General features: G+C 38.3%; 1 protein-coding gene across 3 annotated transcripts in view; it reads left to right on the top strand.

Moving 5' to 3' along the window:
* AIG1 (androgen induced 1) overlaps positions 1 to 23,118 on the top strand; it is a 247,455-nt gene that overhangs the window by 39,315 nt on the left and 185,022 nt on the right. For all 3 annotated transcript variants that reach the window (XM_027602543.2, XM_027602542.2, XM_027602544.2), the window contains exon 2: positions 9,955 to 10,110. In XM_027602543.2, the coding sequence (XP_027458344.1) occupies positions 9,955 to 10,110 (156 nt within the window). The remainder of the gene's footprint in view (positions 1 to 9,954; positions 10,111 to 23,118) is intronic.

Here is a 23,118-nt window from a genome sequence, read left to right as displayed (position 1 = left end):
AGGGAGTGAGATCTCTCAAAATGATCCAGAAATTTTTGTCTGGAAGATCTGTTTCTGAAGGCAGAAATCAGTATCCAGAAACAGAGAAGCGCCCTCATAACTATGTTAACCATTCAATTCCCTGCCAAGTAGTTACCTACAATTGTATAGACATAGCCTTTATGTAGACTCAATGTTAGATCAAAATCAATAGATCATCAAATATTGAAAATAGAAACTTCTAAGAACAAGGGTCATGTCTTCATATCAGTTTTATTAACACAAGTTCACATGTATTTGTATGTGATCTTAATATATATAACTCATTTTATTATGTACAGTTTATGCACAGGTTATGTATGATTATCTGATTCTATATCATCTAATCAATTAAGATCTGATTTGGTCTTAATTCAGTTCAAGGTCCTTTTTAATGTAGTTTTCAGATTTATCTAGCTCTTTAAGGATTACGTTTGGCATTTAAATCATCTTCTGCTGAAATGAGTAAAAAGGTAGTGGGATAACATTTTACAATGTTAGGAAATGTAATGCACTCCAGAACAGATTTGTGTTAAGACACATTTTTTTCAGTAGTTGTTTATCACTATTATTGTGCTTAAATCTAGATATCATGTATTTAACAGATGTAGGTTCCACCAGATTAGAGGTTAGACACTTCTAAGCACATTCCCATTTGTAGCTCAACACACAATCATTTCATAGCCCACGTTTCTGCATTACTAGTTCACTCTAAGTGCTTTGTACACAGTGATCAATAAATATTTGTTAAATAAATCAATGGTGTGTTTAATTCAGTGTTCAAAAGGGATTCATGCTAATATTAATAGTTTAAAAAATCTTTAAGCCTACACAGGTTTTGAGTAGCTCATAGTATCAGTGAAGTGAAGTGAGAACACCCGAGGGGAATTTTCTCTCATTATTTGCAGATTTGAATGGAGTCTCTGGAAAGGTCCCCGCTGTACTTTTAACAGGCTGTTGCTGGAACATGGTATGATTGCACCCATTACTTTGTGAAGCATATCCAAATGCCTTCTTTGGACAACTGTTCTCCTTGCTCCTTATATATTGAAAGCAATTCTGTGATATTGTAATGAATTTTGTTGACAAGCTTTCCTTTCTGAAGCTGCTTATCGAAGTGTGTTATTTCTGACTGAAAAGCTTATTTTTCTTTCTCTGTCTGAATGGATTGCTTGCCAGTGGTGACTTATGGCTTACTTCATCGATTTTCAGTAATGAGATAGAGCAGTATGAGGTAAATGTCTGTGTACATGGGCAAGGATTCTAAATCACATTCTGAAAACCACGGACCTGATGATGCAGTGAGTCCATCTCCTCAAAAATGTTTGTGGTGAAGATTTCTTGAAAAACCCTGGGCTTCCAGCACATCCCTTAAATGGCAGATTTAGAAAAACAGAGTTAGAGTCACTAGCGAGAGAACCATATTGGCTTGTTCAGGGCCAGGTAGTAGAGGAAAACTCACCCCCCGGTGCATGGGATGGGTACAGTCTCAGTAGATGAGGGAGGCAGAGACAGCCTGTGGTAGTTTTAAATGCATTGGTTTCTCTACAAAGTAGCATCCAAACATGTAACTGATTGCCACCTCTCTGTAGCTGATGGACTTCTGGGGCTGTAGGATTGCTACCGGTATTCAGATGTCTCAGGCAAGGAAGGCACTGGAAACAAATGTGGAATGCACTCGTTTGACTTCATACTGAGTCACTGTCTCATGGCGCTGAAATACTTTGGGCATTCACTCTTGATCTTAATATAACAAGAAGAAGGAATTATGTGCTATTAACAAATATGATGTTTGTGGAATAGAGGGAATTCCTTGAAGATTGTGTTTTATAGTACTGCTATTTTTTGGCCCTTATATCCTTTCCACATATTCACTCTTTCAGTCAAATTCACTCTTCATTGAACACAGATATTGCCATGAACTGCTTTCATCTTCATCTAAGTCTCCCTTTAATTAATGCTGTGATCCTCGTATAGGGGCCTCCTCCAGGCCATCCCTTATGACACCTGTAAATCTTATTGCTTTCTTTCCATCTGTTCTTCCCAGTTTTCTTTCAGCCCATGATCCACATCACTCCAGTGTCCATTGTTACCCCTTAGAGTTCCGTCTTCTTGTTTCTTCTGTCTACCATGTGTAAATTAACTTTAAAATAAGCAATATTTTCGAATATTATGGCATTCTTTATGTTAATCTTATGAAATCCAATATAATCAAAACATGGTACACAATACATCCACGTCATTGGAAGTCTTACTCCCAATGGTCAAGACAGCCATACTGTGGTCTTTAAAAATTCATATAAGCAATGATTTGCATTTCTTACTTAAAATACTGCTTTTCCTACTTTGATGGATTCTTTGTTCTTGCCTGATCTTGGCCTGTTAGATGGAAATGTAAATTAGCACCTAATTATAGTAATGACATAACCTGATATACAGACTAAAGTTTGGGATAATTACATATAATTGAGGACATTGAAGATGATCGAATGAAATGAAATAAAACCTATTCTGGATAAATCATATATGTTGGGGAATAAATGGTAGAAGTCTAACGAATTTGCCCTATGCTAGAAACAGAATTGAAATAGTTTAGTGCATTCCAGAGAAAAAAGGAAAATAATATTAAGTTAATTTACTGAAAACCAATCATGGGTAAGAAAAGATAAGAATATGAATGGAATTTGGGTACATTTCCACACTTGTGGAAATGAATCCTAAACCTAAAATGACTCAGTAAATAATCTATTATTTCCTGACAGAGCTGAGGGGGTGGAGAGAAGATGCAGAAGGAATTATTCAACAGTAGAGAACATTCTAAAGGAACAGATACTAGAGTGAGTTCAAAATATCCTGGGATTTTTTTTTTCATTCTGATAAATTCCTATTTATATTTCTTGGAGAGATATGGTACATTTGACCACTTCATTTCTACACGTGATACAAAATAATAAGAGCAGCCAGCCTGCTAAGAACTCAAAGCCAGATGGTGTATATGTGTGTCATGCTGAGTTGATGGTTTGGAAATGCCAGCTCTGCAGAATGGCTGGAGCCAAATAATGCTTCAAGGTAATCCTACTTAAGATTCACTTGTGCATCTCCATCCGACTTCCCCAATCTTAAGTTAATGAATTTTAAGTTGCAGTGGACAACATGATACATATAGGCAATAGACTAAAATGTCTCTAATGTGATTTGTTGGCTGTCAGCTCAAATCAAATTCTAATAAAGTAGCAGAAATCTAAAGTGTTAGTTTAACAGTATTGGCTGACTGCTTAAGTGAGTAATATAAGTAAAAGTCAGTCCATGCTTCTCCCTAGGGAATGGTGGACTGTTCTATAATTTTTAGGGATTATCTTTTGAAAATTAGCCATTGTGAGTTAAAAAAAAAATACAAACAAAAACTAACAAAACCTAACAATTTCCTCTCAGTCTCCTGATGGTTGGAAATGAGGAGAAAATCATTTTGTGGTACTTCCTTTCCCTGACCTCCACGTGCTCATTGCAGAAGTCTTCCATAGCAGTTCAGATGAGTTTGGGGAGCCATACTGGGGTCACAAGCCATGGAGAGCTAGTGGAGAGGTCTACAGACAGGGACAGGCTAGCTACCAGGTAATGGTGAGGGGACTGCTGTGTCAGATGACACCACTGGATAAGAAGATGGATCAACTGTAGAAGGGCTTAAGACTTCATAATACGATTGATCTTACAAGTTTGGCAAGCTCTTATTTAGACAACTACATTTATGTTTGCAGAATTACTTTTGTTTCTCTCTTTTCGATTCTGTTTCTCACCTTCCTTTTTTCCCCCCTGCATTTTAAGGTTTCTCCTCTCCTTTTCTTTTAAACCTTCATAAAAGCACCTGTTTCCCAAGAATCAATGAATTATTTATTGTTAAATTATTATTAGACATTTACTGAGTAATTTAGCCCCATATTAAATCAATTTTTGCTTTTTAAGATCATTATGCTTTCTTAAGGAATTACCTTTTTATCATTATGAAATGCTTCTCTTTATTTTTGGTAACGTCCTTTATCTTGAAACCTACTTTTTGATATTAATATAGCTATTCCAGCTTTCTTAAGATTGGTGTTTACCTCCATTTACTTTTAACAAATCCATATCTATTGACTTAAAGTGCTTTTTGTTTGTGTTTTAAATGCAGTCTGTCAATCTCTGATATTAATGGGAGAGTTTAAACCATTTGTATTTCATGTAATTATAGGCATTATTGGGTTCATAATGAGATCTTACTTTTTTTTCTGTCTTGTCTAGTCTTTGTTCCTTTTTCCCAACTCCTGACTTCTTTTGGATTACCCTAAAGTACTGTTGGTATTCCATTTTATTTACAGTATTGGCTTATTAGTTGTGATAGACAGAATTTCTAAATTGGTTCCCAAATATGCCCTACTCTAACCCTGAGAACCTGTGAATTAATGAGATATAACTTCTCTGATTGAATTATGATGTATGGCACAGTTGACCTTAAGAAGAGGACATTATCCTTGTGGGCTTGATCTTATCACATGAGCCCTTAAAGGCAGAAAGCTTTTTCAAACTGATGGCAGAAGGGAAAGTCAGAGAGATCTGAAGCACAAGAAGAATCTGGTATCTGTTGCTGGATTTGAGGATTGGGGGGGTGGGAGCTGGTACAAGGGTTGGAGAGCAGATCCAAAGAGCTAAGAATGACTGGCCAACACATAAAAAGGAAGTATGGTTAAAAGGGACTGGATTCTACCAACAGCTAGAGTGAGCTTGGACGCTCCTTTCCTTGAACATCCAGATAAGAACTCTGCTTGACCAATACCTTGATTTTGATGGCATAGAAGCCAGGCTAACCTGTTTGGACTTCTGACCTACAACGGCGAACAAATAAATTGGTGGTGTTTTAAACTGTTAAATTTGTGGTAATTTGTTATGCAGCACATACAACTGATGCATTAGCTGAGGATCTCCATTTTAGCCTCTTAGTGGTTCCTCTAGGCTTTATGGTACACACCTTAACTTATCACGCTCTGCTGCCAAATAATATTATGCCGCCTTATGTAAAATTAAAAACTTAACCTATGCCTTCCATTTCTTCTCTCTTTCCCTTTGTGCTGTTGTCATAATTTTATTTCTAAATATGTTTAAATCCTCACAATATGTTCTCATGTTTTTGCATTAACTAGTCAACTATCTTTTCAAAAATAAAATAAACTAAAAATTAAATCTTTTATATTTTATCCACATATTTACTATTTTTAGCAATTATCATTGCTCTGTATAGATTTGAAGTTGTTACCTGGTAATTGCGTTTTCCATTCCTTTGACATTTCTTGTGTGAAAGTCTATTGACAATAAATTCTTTCAGCTTCTGTTAGTCTGAAAAAGTCTTTCACCTTTGAGAAATTTTCCCCCTTATAGGGCTTTAAGGTATCATTTCATTGATTTCTGGCTTGTGTTGTTTTACTTGAGAAGTCTGTGACATTTCTTATCTTTATTTTTCTGAATATGATATATCTTTTTCCTCCAGTGGCTTTTTTTAAGATATAATTTATTTATTTATTTTAGAGAGAGAGCACATGCGTGCATGAGTGGGGGAAGGGAGAGAATCCTCAGGCTGACTCCCTGCTGAGTGCAAAGCCTGATGTGGGGCTGGATCCCAGGACCCTGTGATCATGACCTGAGCCAAAATCAAGAGTCGGACCCTCAACTGACTGAGCAACCCAAGTGCCCCCCGCTCCAGTGGCCTTTAAGAGTTACAGATTTTCAGCGTTTGATCGTATTATGCCTTGATGTGGTTTTCTTTATGTATACTCCATTTGTTTCATTTCTTGGATCTGTAGGTTTATAGTTTCAATGAAGTTTTGGAATAACTTCAGCCATTATTTCTTCTAATAACTTTTTCTACCTGCCTCCCTCTTTGCTTCTTTAGGGCTCCAATACACATAGGTTAGTCTGCTTGACATTTTCTCACAGTTCCTTGAGAGTATGTTGATTTTTAAAATCTTTTTCTTTCTCTGATTCATTTTGGATAATTTATATTGCTATATATTCAATTTTTAAATTTTTCTTCTGCAATGTCTAATTTGATATTATTTCTACCCAGTGACTTTTAAGTTTCAGGCAGTGCCTTTAATTTTTAAATGTTTGGTTTGGTTCTTTTTTTATTAATATTATTTTATTTTTTAAAGATTTTATTTATTTGAGAGAGAGAGAGAGAGCTCAAGTGAGGGGGGAGGGGCAGAGGGAGAGGGTGAAGCAGACTCCCCACTGAGCAGAGAGCCCAATGTAAGCTCAATCCCAGGACCCCAAGATCATGACCTGATCTGAAGGCAGCTGCATAACCAACTGAGCCACCCAGGTGCCCCCAGTTTGGTTCTTTTTAATGTCTTTTTTATTTTCACTCATTATTTTCATTTAATTTCTTGAACTTACTTTAATTTAGTGATTTATATTTCTGTCATTTTGAATTTGTTTTTATTTAATTGGTTTCCTCTTGGTTAAAGATTTTTTTACTTCTTGGAAAGCCTAGTAATTTTTTATTAGATGTTGAATATTATAATGTTAGATATTGTTGAATGTTTGGATTTTGGTATATTCCTTTAAAAATTGTAGAATTTCGTTTTTGCAAGTATTTAAGTTACTTGTAGATTGGCTTGAGGTTTTTCTTTTTTTGCTTGTTGTTAAGTATTGTTGGGGTGGATGTAAAGTAGCCTTTATTTGAAGGCTACTTTAGCATCACTATTTAGGTGATATACTTCTTAGGTCTCTACTGAATGCTTGTTGTAGTCATTAAGGCCTCTCTGGTCAGAACTTGAATAACTCTCTATTCTGAGTGAGCTCTGAAAATTGTTTAATCCACAGCTTGTGGTATGTAGAATAATAAAATGACTTTAGGTGATATTCATCATTGTATAATCTCCTCCCATGGGGTTTTGGTAGATCCTGTGAATACAGCCACTCTGTAATTACATTACGTTATGTGGCAAAAGGAGAATTATTCAAGGTGGGCCTGACTTCATGAGGTGAGCCATTTAATTAAAAAAAGAGATTTACTTGGCTGATTGCAGAGGAAAAAGTTCAATATATGAAAAAGCTGACATATATTTAGTCCAAATTTCTAGTTGTTTATAGTGGGAAGGCAACTCTGGTAGTAGTTACTTGATCATGAAATTTTAAAATTCACTTAATTTGGAGCTCACTAAATCTGAGGAAACTGAGTTAGAAGGAAAACAACTGAAAGAGACTAGCCAACTACGTCCCCCAAATATGAAAACCACTCTTTTTACCTTTTATTTTTAAGTTATTTGGAAATATTTCATAATAATGAAGTACATAGAAAATAATACAATAAACTTCTATACACCTAAATTATCAACTTAAGAAATAAAGTATTATTGATAACAGTTGAGGCCTTTGTGTTCTTCCTCCAGTCTTATCCTTCTTTTTTAAAAAAAATATTTATTCATGTGAGAGAGAGAGGGTGAGCACACAAGCAGGGGTGGGCATAGGGAGAGAGAGAAACAGGCAGAGCAGACAAGTGGGCAGGGCTTGATCCCAGGACCCTGGGATCCCTACTAGCTCGGAAGGCTAACGCTTAAATGACTGAGCCACCCAGGCGCCACAAGTCTTATCTCTTTGTAGAGGTACCTGAATTTCGTGCTATTAATTCCATGCATTTCTTCATATTTTACTTTATATACATGCATCCTTAAAATAATCTTTACATTTTTTTGAAACTTATTTTAATGCTGTCAAAATGTAGCATTTTGGAGGGTTCCTTTTTTTGTGTAATGTTTTGCTGTGAGAATGAAAAATTGATATGTACTTAGAGTTCCACTGTATAGCACTGTTTATTTATCCAGTCAATAATTGAGACATATTAGGCTGATTTTTTGAAGCAATGAATGCAGAAATTAACTTTTGTGTGCATGTGACAAGAACACATGTATGAGAGTTTCAGCAAGGGAATAACCTCTGTAATGAAGTCACTAGATAATAGAGTATATGCATATTTAAGTCACTATATATTGCCAAGTATTCTTCAAAGGGGTTGTCCCAATTTGCATTCCCACCGTAGGGTTTCCAGTTGTTCTACATCCTTATAACCAGTGGTATTGTCAGAGTTAAATTATAGATAATTATATGGGTGAGAAATGCTATCTCATTGTCATCTACATTTGCATTTCCCTGGTAATTGATCATGTAGGACACCTTTTAATATGTTCACTGGCCAAATTGGCATGGAGATTATTATTCCCCAGCCTGGTTACTTCCAATTTCTCAAAAACCCCTTAGGGTTGACATAAAGATCAAACATCTAAAGTGATAAGATACGGTATGGAAAGTTTTCCTAAGTGTGAAATTATTCCCTGAGTCATTGAAATTAATTCTGGTCATCACAACATGATTCTTGCCAACCCTTCAGTTGGACCATGCTCAGTTATGGCAGACTCAGCTTCTCCCACTCTGGTTTTTCTGTTTGTAGAAAGAATAACAATAAACCTCAAGTCAATGAAGCTAAAAGACAGGCTAAGTTATAAGAAGGAATAGAACATCATTCTAGATAAGACTGGCTAATCATGGCAGGATTTGGTGAGCTTGGAAGACCACAGTGATTGTATTATATGTAAAAAAAATCTTCAGGATTTGTTTGTTTGACTAAGGCCAGCAATGGCATCTCCATTATTCAGAATTTTCAAAATGGCTTAGATAAGAATTTGAACAGAATGATGGGCAATCTGAGTGTGCCAGTGCTATGCTAAAGGATGGAACCACAAAATTTTGAGGGTCCTTCTTCCCTTTGTTCTGTGCCTCAGTGAGGAACTCATCCACTCAATCACAGGTTCAATCACAGGTTCTTTCCACTGCCAACATGGACATTGACACAAAACTTTTTTTTGTTTTCTAAAGAGGTAATGAGTAAAATTGTATCTTTTATAAATATACCATCAGTAAATAATTTCTGGTAGAAGAAACCAGAAAAATTACCCTGAATCTATTCTTGGTGCTAAATGGATATCACTTTGAGCACGGGGAATATGCTTTCTGCCCTTTCCATAATTTGAATTATCATTTGCTAAGCTATATGACAGTATGCTTCCTGCCTCTCCTCACAACTCTGGATCATCAATACCTTTGCCCCCACTTTAGGAATTTCACAGATTACTCAACTGTAGTGTTTCAGTGTCCTCCCCCGTGATAGTCCAAGTTACACGTAGCTGATGTAAGTAATTTAATTTGTAATTGATTTGGGAATGTACAACTGAAAGCTTTTTTGGGAATATGGTGTGGGTTATCTCTTTATATTATTTTGGGAAGACTTTATTTCATAATAACAGAAAACCTGAGGAGGATGTCATATCGTTTAGGTTTGACAACAGAAAATCGCTCTGTACCAGTTTTGATTGTTGCATTCAGTAGATTTCTCTGTGACTCAAGGACTAGAAGCTTTCTACTACCTTTGGCGAGAAAATTTCTGAATCTAGGAGATTAAATCATAGGAAGAGTTCTTCACATCAGACAAAATGTCTCCTTTATTATTTCAGGCTACCTTGATTCTTTTCTTTGCACTTCTTCAATGTTTGTTAAACCCCACTAGTCAATATAACTAGATTACAGATATGATATTTTCAAAATAATGGCCATGTCATTAGGGTATTTGTTACTGCTTTCTGTTGGGCCTATTTAGACACGTATGTGCATGCTTACTTTGTATTTGGTCCTGAGGTGAGCAAAAATGGAAGCAGTGTTTTTAGAACGAATTTTCTCACCTATGATAGCAATTTGTAAATATCTTACTCTCTTTTTATTTGTAGGGCCAACTTTTTAAATATGCTTCTGATCTTCTCTTATCCTATGTCATGTTGCAAAGTTGTTGCTCACTCGCTGTCCTACGGCTGTGGCCTCTTTAGATCTTCCTGACTAACGCCAGCTGTTGTCTCCCTCCAGGTCATCCAGGCTGTCTTTTTTGGCATTTGCGTGCTGACTGATCTTTCCAGTCTCCTGACTAGAGGAAGTGGGAACCAAGAACAAGAAAGGCAGCTCAAGAAGCTCATCTCACTCCGGGACTGGATGTTAGCTGTCCTGGCCTTTCCTGTTGGGGTTGTGAGTATGATTTAGAATGCATCTAACCACAAAAGAAACTTGGGTCTTATTTCAGACTTCTAAGAGAAAAAGAAGGGTTACAGTCACAAAGCACCACAGACTTGGGGGCCTAAACAACAGACATTTATTTTCTCACAGTTCTGGAGACTAGAAGTTTGAGATCAAGGCATCCGCAAGGTTGATTTCTTGTGAGGCCTCTGTCCTGGGCTTGTAAGTGGCCTCTCCCTGTGTCCTCACATGCTCTCCTAATATGTGTGTCCATGTCGTCTTCTCCTCTTCCTATCAGGACATCAGTCATATCAGATTAGGGCCCCTCAATGACCTCATTTAGCCTTACCTGCTTCTCTAAAGGCCCTACCTCCAAATACAGTCACATTCCTAGGTACTGGGCGGGGGGTAGGACTTCAGCCTATGAATTTTAGGGAGACACAGTTCAACCCACAGCAGTTTCTTTAGCAGCCTAAACTCAAAATGTATGGTCCTTGGGTCTATGACCATTCTAGTATTTTTTGAACTTGAGAGAGGAAGTCAGTATTAGCTTATACGTCTTCGCTCACCCGACTATGCCATTGGCTAATACCACTTAAGTAAATGCGGCTTCATGTTTGGGTCTGTTCTGGCTTCATTGATTTTCATTATTTTCTGTTAGATTCCCTCCATTGCTTGACTTCCTTCACAAGTCCGTTAATCATCCATTGTCCGTCCATAAACCATGTTTCTTTAAAGGGCCAGGGCCCCATGAGATTCTATAGATTTTAACCTGTGGATCACCAGGAAAAGAGGGAGAGAACTCCTGTAAATCTCAAATTGTGAAGACAAGGAAGAGCGTGTTGCCTAATTCAAATCAGAACTTCCCTTTGCCAGCCAACACGCAGGAAAAACGGAAACCCAGGTGGTCTGGTCTAGCATGTGTATCAAGCCCGAGGTCCACGGTAGGCAGAGTCAGAAGGATTTTTTTAAATCCTTCCAGGTCTATAGCTGGCAGACGATGCTTGTTCTAAGATCAATTAGTGAGCACCCAGACCACCACTGGATTGCTTTTTCTATGCACCGAATTGTATTTTCTTGATTGAAGTAGTCCTTAGCTCTTGAAAACAACACAAGGAAATTCTGATAATCTGGTCATGCTCCTCTGCTCATTCCCTCGTCTTTTTCCTTTGAAAACCTAAATGGGTGCTCAGATCGAAACCAGCTAGCAAATCTCTCAAATTCCGTTGCTTAACCTGACACAGTTAGATGCTTTCCATATTATTTAGTATTTCCTTCTTTGGACTTGACATCTAAAATTCAAATACTTTCTATCAGAATAATCATCTAAGAAAAAATTTCCATTGGCACAAAGTATAAAGATTTATACTCTGTGCATGAAAGAATTATCTAGAAAATCCAAGTCTGTGTGTTTTTTGTTTCTTTTTATTGGCTTATTCCCTTGGAATTTCTATAGGCATGTCATTGCCTCTGGAAGTCTTCCTTGGCTAGAAGGAATACAGTAACACAATACAAAAGTAAATAGGAATACAATATTAACACATTTTCGCTTAGCTCTGCCTCTCCCTCTGTTATGCCGTATCAAACTGTGTCTCTAGGGCTTAAACTGTGCCTCTTACCACTCTCATCAAAGACACATTGCATACGCCCTTTAGACACTTTTGACATTACTTTGGCCAGAAACTTTTTGCACCTGCTTGAGACTTGAGATATTTGTCAGCTTTCAGTGTCCTTCCTGAATTTGGTCCTTGTATGCTTCATGGCTTGTAAAAAGGATGGGGGAATTTTTGTTTGCTTGTTTGTTTGATGACATTTGATACTTTCCTCTGTTTCACTATTTTTGTTGTTTTCTCTGTGTTTTGAAAAAGGGACAAGAAGTAATTATACCTTTAATTTCACCCCTCCTTTTTAACTCAGAAGTCACATCACATTTCATTGCATATGTATGCACCTCCCCTACCTGATGAGCTTCTCAGAAGAATTTAAAAAATAATGAATCAATCAGATGAGCAGCTTCACTTATTTCTTTAACTCTTATTTTTGGCTTACCCACTGATATTTTATAGTTAATATTTACATTTTTCATAATCTTCCCTGTTGTTATGAGTCACTTTCCCTTTTACAACCACTTGCCTTTTAAAAACCAACTTTTTTTTTTCATTTAAAATTCAGGTAGCCAACATACATTACATCATTAGTTTCAGATGTAGAGTTCAATAATTCATCCGTTGTGTATAACACCCAGTGCTCATCTCATCGTGTGCCCTCCCTAATGCCCATTACCCAGTTACCCCGTCCCCCCTACCCACCTCCCCTTGAGCAGCCCTCAGTTTGTTTTCCAGAATCAAGAGTCTCTCATGGTTTGTCTCCCTCTCTGATGACTTTCCATTTGTCTCCCTCTCTGATGACTTCCCTTATGATCCTCTGCACTGTTTCTTATATTCCACATGTGAGTGAAACCACATGATAATTGTCCTTCTCTGACTGACTTATTTCACTCAGCGTAATACTCTCCAGTTCCATCCACGTCGATGGAAATGGTAAGATTTCATCCTTTCTGATGGCTGAGTAATATTGCGTTGTATATTTATACCACATCTTTATCCATCCATCTGTCGATGGACATCTGGGCTCTTTCCACAGTTTGGCTATTGTGGACATTGCTGCTATGAACACTGGGGTGCAGGTGCCCCTTCGGATCACTACATTTGTATCTTTGGGGTAAACACCCAGTAGTGCAATTGCTGGGTCGTACTTTTTGAAGTCCCTCTGTTACATTGCTCTCTCTCTCTCTCTCTCTCTCTCTGTGTCTCTCTGTCTCTATTTCTCTTTGGTATTAGGAAGAATCTGGACAATATTCCCCAGAAATCTTATGTTTTCCACTGTTTCTTACTGTCATTTGACTTTTTGCATCTATTTCCCCAGTTTCTCAAGCTAATACACAGAAATTCATTCTGAGGCAAAAAACTGATAAATGGCTTCTTTTCAGCCAGACTCCATTCATTTTATAGCAAAGTCATATTTACAAAGGGCACAAATATGTCTCTTTATAAACATTTTAACACAAATTGTTTCTTTATTAAAACATAATTTTATGATTTTTCGCCTTTCTTTCCCCAAGTTAATTTCTTATCTTTCCTTTCCGGTGCGCCCTTGTCTTTGCTGTGACTTCTGAGGTTTTCCCCTGCCCCTCCTGTGTCTCCCCCGTACCCCCAGTTGCTCACCAGGGTCTGGAATTTCAGTGTGCTTGGAATCCCGTGAAGAGGTGTCATCTTTACTATTCCTGTGGTTTCGGCCTGGGACATTTCGTCTGAAGGATGGGAGTAACATCAATGCCTGGGACCTGATTGATGGGCATGTCCTTATACTTGTAGGCATCTGTGGTGCAAGAATGCTTATCATGTGTGCAAACGATTAATTATGACATTTGTAATTAAAGTCCTTTTACCATGTTGGTTGACAAAGTCAAAATCTGAAAGGGCAATACACCGGAGCACTCGCCCTGTGCCCCGAGAGCCTTGGGCATGGCTGGAGCTTCCTAAGAAGCAAGGTGCACAGCACCCACTTAGAACCTGCCTGTGGTCCCCAGAGGCCTCCATGCTCTGACTGCCAGTGATTGCCGGCCTCGCAGCTTACCTCCCCCTCACCCCACTTTCTCCTGTCTTCCTCTGCACCTCACCTTTTGTTTGTCAGCCTGAAATTTGCTGGGAAAGTAATGTTATTTTTCTTCCCAGTGCAGGGCAGAAAGGCAAGGGGCATAATAAGGGGGCAGAGTAGCACCTCTGCTCAAATTTTCCTGAAGAGACCTCTGAGCCCCAAGCTTTGCCTGGCACACCCATTCTCTCTCTCTCTCTCTCTCTCTCTCTCTCCTCAGCTGCAACTGTGGCAGCAAGAAAGACATGGGTAGGTTATCTAGGATTTGTATTGTCTCCACTAATGCTTCCTCTGATAAAGAGGTTAATTGAGAGTTGACAGTAATTGCTTTCTGTGGGCATGAAGCACTAAATATGATTTTTGTAACCCATGGACCTAATGCATCTACTTCATGGACTCTATCTCTAGGATATATAAAAATAATGAAGCATTCCAATCAAAGATAATTGGAGTAAAGTTTTGTTTGAGCATAACCTTGAAGAAATCAGGCACGGTTGCTTGAGTGAACATAGCATGTATCATCCTGATTTTTGTAGATTTCCATAAATGCAAAGCTGGCCTTTGTTAGTAACGCTAATGGCCGGAAACCACCACCACTCCCAAAGCCTTGCAACTTATTTTGCAGGGATAACCCATGGGAGGCTCTTCTTACCATGTGCAGTTTATTTCTGAACCCTGTCACCCTTTTAAAGAAGCATTACAAATAACTCTATGACATTATGTGGTCTGGAAGCACTGACGTTTATGAGGAGCAATCAAACCAAGAATGTCTTTTGTCTCCTGTGAGTTTGTTGACTTTTGTGTTAGCAGATACCCTTCTAGTTAAGAGAATCGGCTAAGACTTGCAACCAACCAAGCAAACAAACAAAAAGAGAAGGAAAAAGAGGAAGAGTAACAAAAAAAATGAGAACGATGAGTATGAAAGTGCTTCTCTCAGAAATTCTAAATAGGTCTCCAACTGCTATCCAAAGCAGCCCCTTTAATAACAAAGAGCTCTCATACTTTCTCCATTAATTCAAGTGTATGTATCCCGTTCATTTGCAGATTCTCAGCTTGCGCGAGACATGTCATCAAATCTCACCACCTCCCCCGTACATCTTTGTCCCTGGTGTCACTTGAGTTGTTCTAGAGCAGAAGCTGGGCTGTTGCTAAACTAACCTTGACTGATGGATGAAGATGAGATGTCCCTCTTGGTGGAGAGGGGGAGTGGGTCCGAGAAGGACCTTGAGATTTGGATTGTTTAACCACTGATGGGCATCCAGGGTATCCCAAGCAAACCAGCATGTGCCAAGATAAGCTTTTCTGGAATTTGGGCTTTTATATCTGAGTTTAGTCTCAGAGTTATTTGTTCAGGAACTGTCTCTGGTGTTATAAGTGTGATCTTGTAAAGATGTGGTGAAGACTTTGTATGTACCAACCTAGTCTAGATTCCTTGAAAGCTTGTTTTTGCTTGTGATGGGAACTTATGATACCTGTTTCCTTAGGAAATATGGAAAATGTAATTTGAAATCTCAAATGCAAACTTAAAGAAAAAGTATCTAGCAAGTATTTTCAAAAAGTGATTCGTAAGTCTTCATTTATTGACATACCAGCTAACTCTAAGCCGTTATTCAGAAAAATGTTGTGAAGCGTACAAATTCAGATCATCATATCCCTACAATCTAAAAAACATCTTCCTTTCTGATTTTTAAGTAAGAGATTAGCTTAAATGTAAAGCAAACATTAATTAATATTAATTACTAATATTATTATCTGTTAATATAACATATAAAGGAAGGGAATTTTATTCTGTTTGAGAGTGTATGAAGGGGAAATTTTTAAAAAGCACATTATTCACTTTATTCTACAAACTCTGGATTTAATATAAAAATACACTTAATATCCGCTGATCTTCTCTTTATTAAATTTTCACACAGGTACCTAAAACCAAACTCTTTTCTGTTTTTTTTATGCCTTCATTGATGTTTTAAGTTTCTTCAAATGCCCTTTTCCTTTCTCTTCACCTTTGAAGATAAAAATGTAATATTTGTTAGGTCATATTTTATGGTAAAACCCAGTTCATTTTGGGTTAAATCAATCATGTGCTTTCTTCCTGCACTGAAGTAAGTGTGAGTTGGGTTGCCTAAGAGGGAAGGTCCACAGATGAGCATTCCTTCAAGATCAGTAAGCAAAATGAATGTTTTCCTCCCCTACCAGGAGAAATACTGAGGAGACTGTAATTATCCAATCTAGGTGAGTGGTCTTACATCATTTTTTGGATAGCCTTTTCCAAAGACCAAGGACATAATGTGATTAAACAGATGTACCTGATAGGGAACCAGGTTGCTTCTCAACCATCTTATATATGTATTTGTCTCCTAAATAGAAACCAAAGATTTTCTGCCTAAGTGACCTATTTAATCTGTACACCTTCATGGAGACTTGAAGCAGTCAGCTGGTTCAATGCTTGCAAGACAAATTTCTTCAACACAAAAAATAATCACACTTTAACAACATTTTCTGTAGGTGCCCACTTTTAATCACACTACAAGGGAAACCACACATTTATATCCAGAACATTCAAAGGACAGAAGTTCTAGTCAATAATTATTTGTGGGTACATGGAGCTCACTGGGGAAGTAGTACTGAGTGCTAAGAGCCAAGATAGCAGTGACTAAGGATTGATCTTGTCCTTCAGGAGTCTCAATGTCTAGAGAAAGTGACTTTATAAGCTCTATCAACAAGTAAAGTAGAAGAAGGCATGGTGTAAATAACAGTGCATATAGGTCTAAGGTGAAGAATTATCCTAGAAGAGGAGGGGATTGATTTTAGTGAGTGTGAGGTTCTGGAAGACTTCCCAGAAGTGATGATGTCGGAGCTCTGTTTTGACGAATGACTACAAACTTATTGGATGTTTAAGTTAATGATGCTTTCAGCTGCAAGTAACAGAACCCCCACAGCTATCCACCTGGCTCACTCTTTTAATTCATTCAAGTCTCTGTTCAAATGATTACTTCTTAGAAGAGCTTCCATGAATAATCAATATAAATTAGCTTTCCATTATTCTCAATCTCCTTACCTTGCTTTATATTCTCCATAATGATTACCACTACCTGGCACGTTCTATGTTTATTCTTTTATTTCTGTAGCATATGTCTCCTCTGGCTTGGTACGCACCCTGCGAAGCCAGAGAGGTTGTGTGTTTGATTTACTGCTGCAACCCAAGCCTCAGGAGCAATGCCTAAATAATTCAGTATTTATTGAGTGAATATTGGATGGATATCCAACTGTGGCTTAAGCAATAAAGATATTTAATATCTCACAAAACAAGAAGCCTGTAAGCAGGTAGCTTCAGGATGGTGTTGCTCTGTATTATCATTTGAGACTTAGGCATTTTTTATTGTCTACTTTTTTATCTCTGGAGTGTTGGCTTTTTGTCCTTGGTCTTGCTACCTACAGTCTTGAGAAGGTTGGTAAGGTCCCAAACATCATCCCCTTTGCAACCATGTTCAAGGCAGGAAGAGGAAGAATCTCTTTGGGGAGCTCTCCTCATGTGTTTGTCTCTTCATCAGGATAATGAATATTTCCTATAAGCCCCGTCAGCAGATTTCGCCTTGGTTTTGTTGGTTAGAAGAGTCATGTGGCTAGAACCAGCTGCACGGGAGGCTGGGAAAGCAAGTGGGAGAAGGAAATGAGCTTACCATGAGGGCTTCAACAAATTATGATTTATCCTTAGGGGTTGGGCACATTGCTGCCCAAACAAAATCAGGAGTTTTAAGAACTGTGATAAGTAACAAATATTGAGAATTACTATTAAATGTAAACTGAGTAAACACCAATAGGATTTTAAGTAATTTGTTGTTTATGTTTTTATGAAAAATAGATACAGTAGGACTGATGAGATTCATCGTGGACATTTTCTCTCTGAGCCAAGAAAGGTATATTTTTTTCCATTTATTCTCTGCCAGCACCATTTTTTGTACATTCTCATTCATATTCTTATAAAGAACTATCAAAATCTGATATTTGAAGAAGTTCTTCTCAAAGAAAGTCCAATATGTTATACAATTGACTAAACAGTTTCTGTCCAGTTTCTGAAACCCCAGAGGAAATTTGTGAGAGCTGGCCGTGCCATAGACCAGCAACTCAGATATGCAGACAAGCAGGTTTGATGAGTAAAATCTTCCTTGAATAGCCCCTAGAAGTTGTAGAGATTGGCCACACACTGTTTGTCATTTCACAGGGTTCCCACTCTCTCTGGGCCAAAGGGCCACAAAAGTGTCTCAGGAGATAATCTTTTTTCCATATTTATATCTGTAAGTTCGATACATATTTGAAGCACGTGATTGAGAAATGGTAGAATTGATCTTCAGTAACATTAATAATGTGATGCAGATTATAAAATAGACACATGATTCTTGTTCTCAAAAATTAAGACCCCCCAAATCCGGATCTTTGTGTGCCCTTGTTTGGGAAACCAGGAACAAGATGCAATATTAGTTGTTGATTAAAAAGGAAAAGAGGAAAGGAACACACTATTTTTCTTCTTCCTTCTCTGCATAGGTATCTTTCTTCCCCCTTCTCGCTCGCTCGCTCTTTCTCTCTCACCTCTTCCCCTCTTCACTCTACCCCAACCCCATCTCCTTCTTTGTAGAAGAAACAGTGATTTGCTGTGTGGGTGCCCTGAAATTACTATAGTTCCTGTGGGCGTTTTGAGGTAACTCTTACCTGTTTTAGCTGGATCAAAATGTGCTGTGTCACATCAGCTGATATCAGAAGGAACATTTCCCCCCAAGGAAGGAGCCAGTGGACTCTCCACCTACACAAATTTTATTAACTTTTAGTTGTGCCTGTGGGATGACCATGCTAATGATTTGCTTATCTTACTGCAAATAGCAAATCCTGGATAGGACTTTCCTTCATCGTGCCTTTTTATAGCTCTCTTAGGAATGGAAGTTGAGGTATAATTCTGACTTTGGAGGATGTGTTGGGGAACAGGTAGGAAGGTGGGAAGATGAGAAGCTGGGGAACAGTTAGGGGAGAGCATGTGTGGAGCCCCGCTCACTTCTCCTAAACTCCTCTGAAGAGCACCTGCCAAGAGGTTTCCGTCTCCAGAATGTCCCTTTATCCTGTAGGTTACGTCTGTGTTCCTTTCACACAAAGGAACAAACACACTGGGTGTTGGGCTGCGCTGCTGAGGTTTGGTCGACAGGGCAAAAATGAAGGGAGCGTGTCCCAGAAGGAACCAGAAGGAGCTCTTCTGTCCCAATCTGCTTTTGGGTGCTCTACCACTTTGTTCATTGTTTCCCGAGGGGAAACTGGGAAAGAAAGGGAAACAAGAAAATTATGAGCATAAGTGGTGGTGTGCCCATGTTGGACGGTGTGAACGGAGATGAGTTTTCTGTGCCCTTTTGGATCACCTCACCGCTTGACCTTACGGAGGGCCCCTCCCCTTTCCTCACCTTAAAAATCTACTACAAAATTAGAATGACTGCCTTCATACAAGCACAAATAACGAAACAGGAAGAAGCCTCAGCACTCCCATGCCCAGAAAATAATATAAGCACGCACATGCCCAGAGATGCTGTCAAAATTAGCCTTGAGTCAACAAAGAAAAACAGCCCCTAGATTCACTAACACAGTAACATTTTTGTCTGAATATTCAGAAGTGCTACTTGCGCCTCCTTCCCGCTGCAATTACCTTAGAGTTTTATAGAAGACACCACATACCCATGGGGCATTTGAGACTGCCTTTCTTTTTTGTTTCCAGCTAGTGGAAGAACAGTTCCATTTGCACTTTCTGAGACTTCTCTCACCGTCTCCCTTCCCATAGAGGCAAAACCCACAAACAGCTCAAGAGGCTGGAAAATCTAATAATGAGCGCTAACTTCTGCGCCGTGCTACTGGGAGACAGATACTGTGCTAAGGACTTTACTTTAATTGCGTATTCAACCTTCAAAGCCCCAAACGCTAGGAATTCCCGTCATTCTCACTTCACAGAAGATGCTTCTATTGTACGGTTTTACAGAACTTTACTCCCACTTTACAGGTCGCATGCCTGAGGTCCGTGGTGCAGCCAGGACTTAACCCAGACCCTGACCAATGAGGTGCTTGCTGTTAGCAGGTACTCTACTTTTTAACAAACCAGACATAACTTCGCTTTTCATCATTCGTCTGATAGATATTTTTAGCTACGTACAGAAGTTCTAAGCTGACCACAATTTCTAATTTAGGAGAATGCATCAGAATAAGAAAGGGAGTTATGCAGAATCTGGATCAGAAGCCACTGTTTATCCTTTACCTTGAGGCTATTTAACAAAAGCTGTTCGTATGTGCTTATTACTGTTTCCATTTGATACATTATTTCACACCATGGAGCCCGTGGTTTTATACAGTTTTACAGGCCAGTTTGCAAAGTACAAGTTTTGGCAAAAAAAAAAGAACATCTTCCTGCCTGTCTTCTTGTTTCAACCATTGAGTACAGATTTAAGCTCCCACATTTACCCAATGTGCTTGTTTTTAGTATGTGAAAATCAGGTTTTATTGATAGAATTAGCTATGTTTTTAAAAATGGTTACTAAATGTATCCAGTGTCATCTGCAACTCATCTCGGGGCTTGCAAGAAGACACAGTTCATGGCTACAAGATTGCAAAAGAATATTTTTGGCAAGAAATGATCCAGTACATTCCGTATGGGTATCCTAACAAATGAACTGTGCCTACCCAGCAAATATTTTACTGAGAATTCCTGAAAGCGAGTTTGTTCTGCTTTATCAGGAGAAGCTTTTCAGTCAAATCTGCTTTTCTTTTTAAATTTATAATTTATACTTCCACCTATTTTCACCAAGGATTTGAGTTGGTCTAAATCAGATCAGTTCATCGAAGTGAACTAGTTTCCTGGGCCTCAGCCTCGTTCAGCAGAGGCTGCCTGTAAATAATCTTGTCTATTTGTATGAGTGTCTTCTCTATTAATGTTGCAGGATACACAGAAGAACTTTCTTATGCATTTTATCTTGCAAAGTCAAGCAAGCCAGGAAAATGGGGAGAAATCTCCAATAGACCTTCTGGCAAATTTATTGAGTGCTATGCACCAGTCACTATGTTAAACGCTCTCACATAATTTCACTTACTCTCAGAGGGGATCTTATGAAAACAAGAGGCAATTGGCAAGAGGAAGCTTACTCATCCCTGAGACTGTGATCCCAGCACGAGGACTGGCGCTCTGAGTGAAGGTGGACAAGCTGTTGCCACAACAGGCCACAGCAGTCTGTTCTTGTTTGCTCGGTCCTACCTGGAGAATAATGCCTGCCGTATTGGACCTGGTCAGTCATGTTTGATCCATGCTCTAGGCCTGAAGAGTCTCAAGCAAAAAGGGTAGTAAGGAAGGAGAAAGAAAGGAAGTTCTAGGGCAAAAGAATCATCCACAGGGAATAGATTTTCTCCTTAATTTTGGCACCTTCCTGAAGTGCTGACCTTCAAAGTAATTAGTCTAACCTCCAAGCTCTTAATTGACAAGAGGCATTTTCAGCTATGAAAAAAAAAATCCAGAATTGATCAGCAATTCAAGAGGGGCCTAAGCAGATGACAAAGAATTCAGTTAGATCAAATGCCAGAACACAACTCTTGAAATGCTGTTGGGCAGACAGAATGCAGACGCTCAGGGTGCATAGATGCATCTTTGGGCCTTTTGGGTTCCAGAGATGACCATTTGTTTGTTGACTCCTTCCACTTTTGTTTATACAGCAGAGATCATCATAGAATAATTTAAGGGCAAAAACAAAAGTCCACACGAATTTCCATAATGAGCATTTATTTCTTTTATAATAAGAAAATCTCACGTGTATTCTCATTTGCACATATATTGTCATTGGCAGATGTTTATGCTCTAAATTTAAAGGTTAATTGTTCCTAGAGGAAGAAATAACATTGATATGCAATTGATACAATGCTCAAAAACAAACGCACCAACCTTTCCAAAAGTTCTTTCCCCATGGCAAACTACACACAGAAATTTCTACATGTTTTCCTAGTTTGTTTATGCATATAATCTAAACTAAACAAAACAAAGAAAACCTTAGCCTTTTTCCTCTCCTATCTCCATAACAATTCAGAGGGAGTGAAGTGGCCATTTGAGGGTGTCCTAGTGTGCTGGGACAGTATTTAAATGTCACTGTAGTCCAGGACCAAAGACCTAGACGCTCAATTTTCTCAATCTTTTCTAAGGTGATCCTTCTCTCAGCCAATGAACTCATGCTAACTAAATGACTACAGACTAAAGTTTAGGTCAGAAAGATAACTGAATAATTTGTAATGACAAAAAAAATCAGGCAGACTAGAATCTGCATAAACTCTCTCTAGAACAGAACAATTTAAAGACAAAGAATAGCCAGAAGACTTCTGGGTGAACTCAAACGCAAGGCAAGGGGCAGTAAATGGATGATATTAGTGGCAGGTGGTCAGATTACTAGTCTGCTCCATAGGGACTGACTCGCTAGGTAGATCGGAAGCTACCTAGGGTAGTCTGGGGTGCCTGTCCTCTATGCAAAGCTGGAGACCCATTCTTGCCCTGTTATATCCATAAGCCTACCCACGATGATGATACTTTTCCCTGTTAACATATCCTTTTTGGGAAGCCTGTAATTCATTTAATCAGCCTTCAATTTCCACTATTATAATAGTATTTTGGTCAGGCCATTGTGATATTATACCCAAGGCACTGAATATAGGCAGTCATTGATCCATAGCCACCTAACAGGATGCTTTTACAAAAGGATGCTCTAATTACTTAATTAACTTTTATTAGATTAGATTAGATTAGATTTTTCTTAATTTTATTCTCAGGTGGTAACTTTAAATTCAAGTTGTAGTTAGCTGGATGTCTCTCCTATGTACTTGTAGTTGCCTTGTGGATATTCATTTTAATGCAATTCTATCTAATAATAGACTACAGTCCCCTTTTATTAAAAAGAGAAAGAGAGACAGAGAGCAAGAGTTTGATTATTCAGTGATTTTATGTGACAAAAGGCCTAAATAGTTTTTTGAAAAAGAGATTTCTATCAGTGCTGTTTGGTTGGCAGTGGTTCTCTAACATAATAAAAATAGTCTTCTGTGAGGTTTATGGATATGTTTAATTATTTTATTTGTTCTCACTTGACAGAGAGTGAAAGAAGCCTTGCTCTATTTGTTTTGGAGTGGAATTCAATTTAAAATGGATCAATTTAAAACTTTGAACCCATAAAAGGAGGGTTAGTTATTGGAATGCAAAAATGACCCACCTTATGGTGTGATATCACCTGTGTGAGGCATAAGGTGACCAGATGTAGTCAAAAGAACATGAGCCTTGGAGAAAGATGTGGGTTTTAATTCTGGATCCACCACTTTCTAATG

Source organism: Zalophus californianus, chromosome 7, assembly GCF_009762305.2.
Source record: "Zalophus californianus isolate mZalCal1 chromosome 7, mZalCal1.pri.v2, whole genome shotgun sequence".
Taxonomy (NCBI): Eukaryota; Metazoa; Chordata; class Mammalia; order Carnivora; family Otariidae; genus Zalophus; species Zalophus californianus.
Note: the sequence above shows the minus strand (reverse complement) of the source record. Positions and strands in the feature narration are given on the sequence as shown.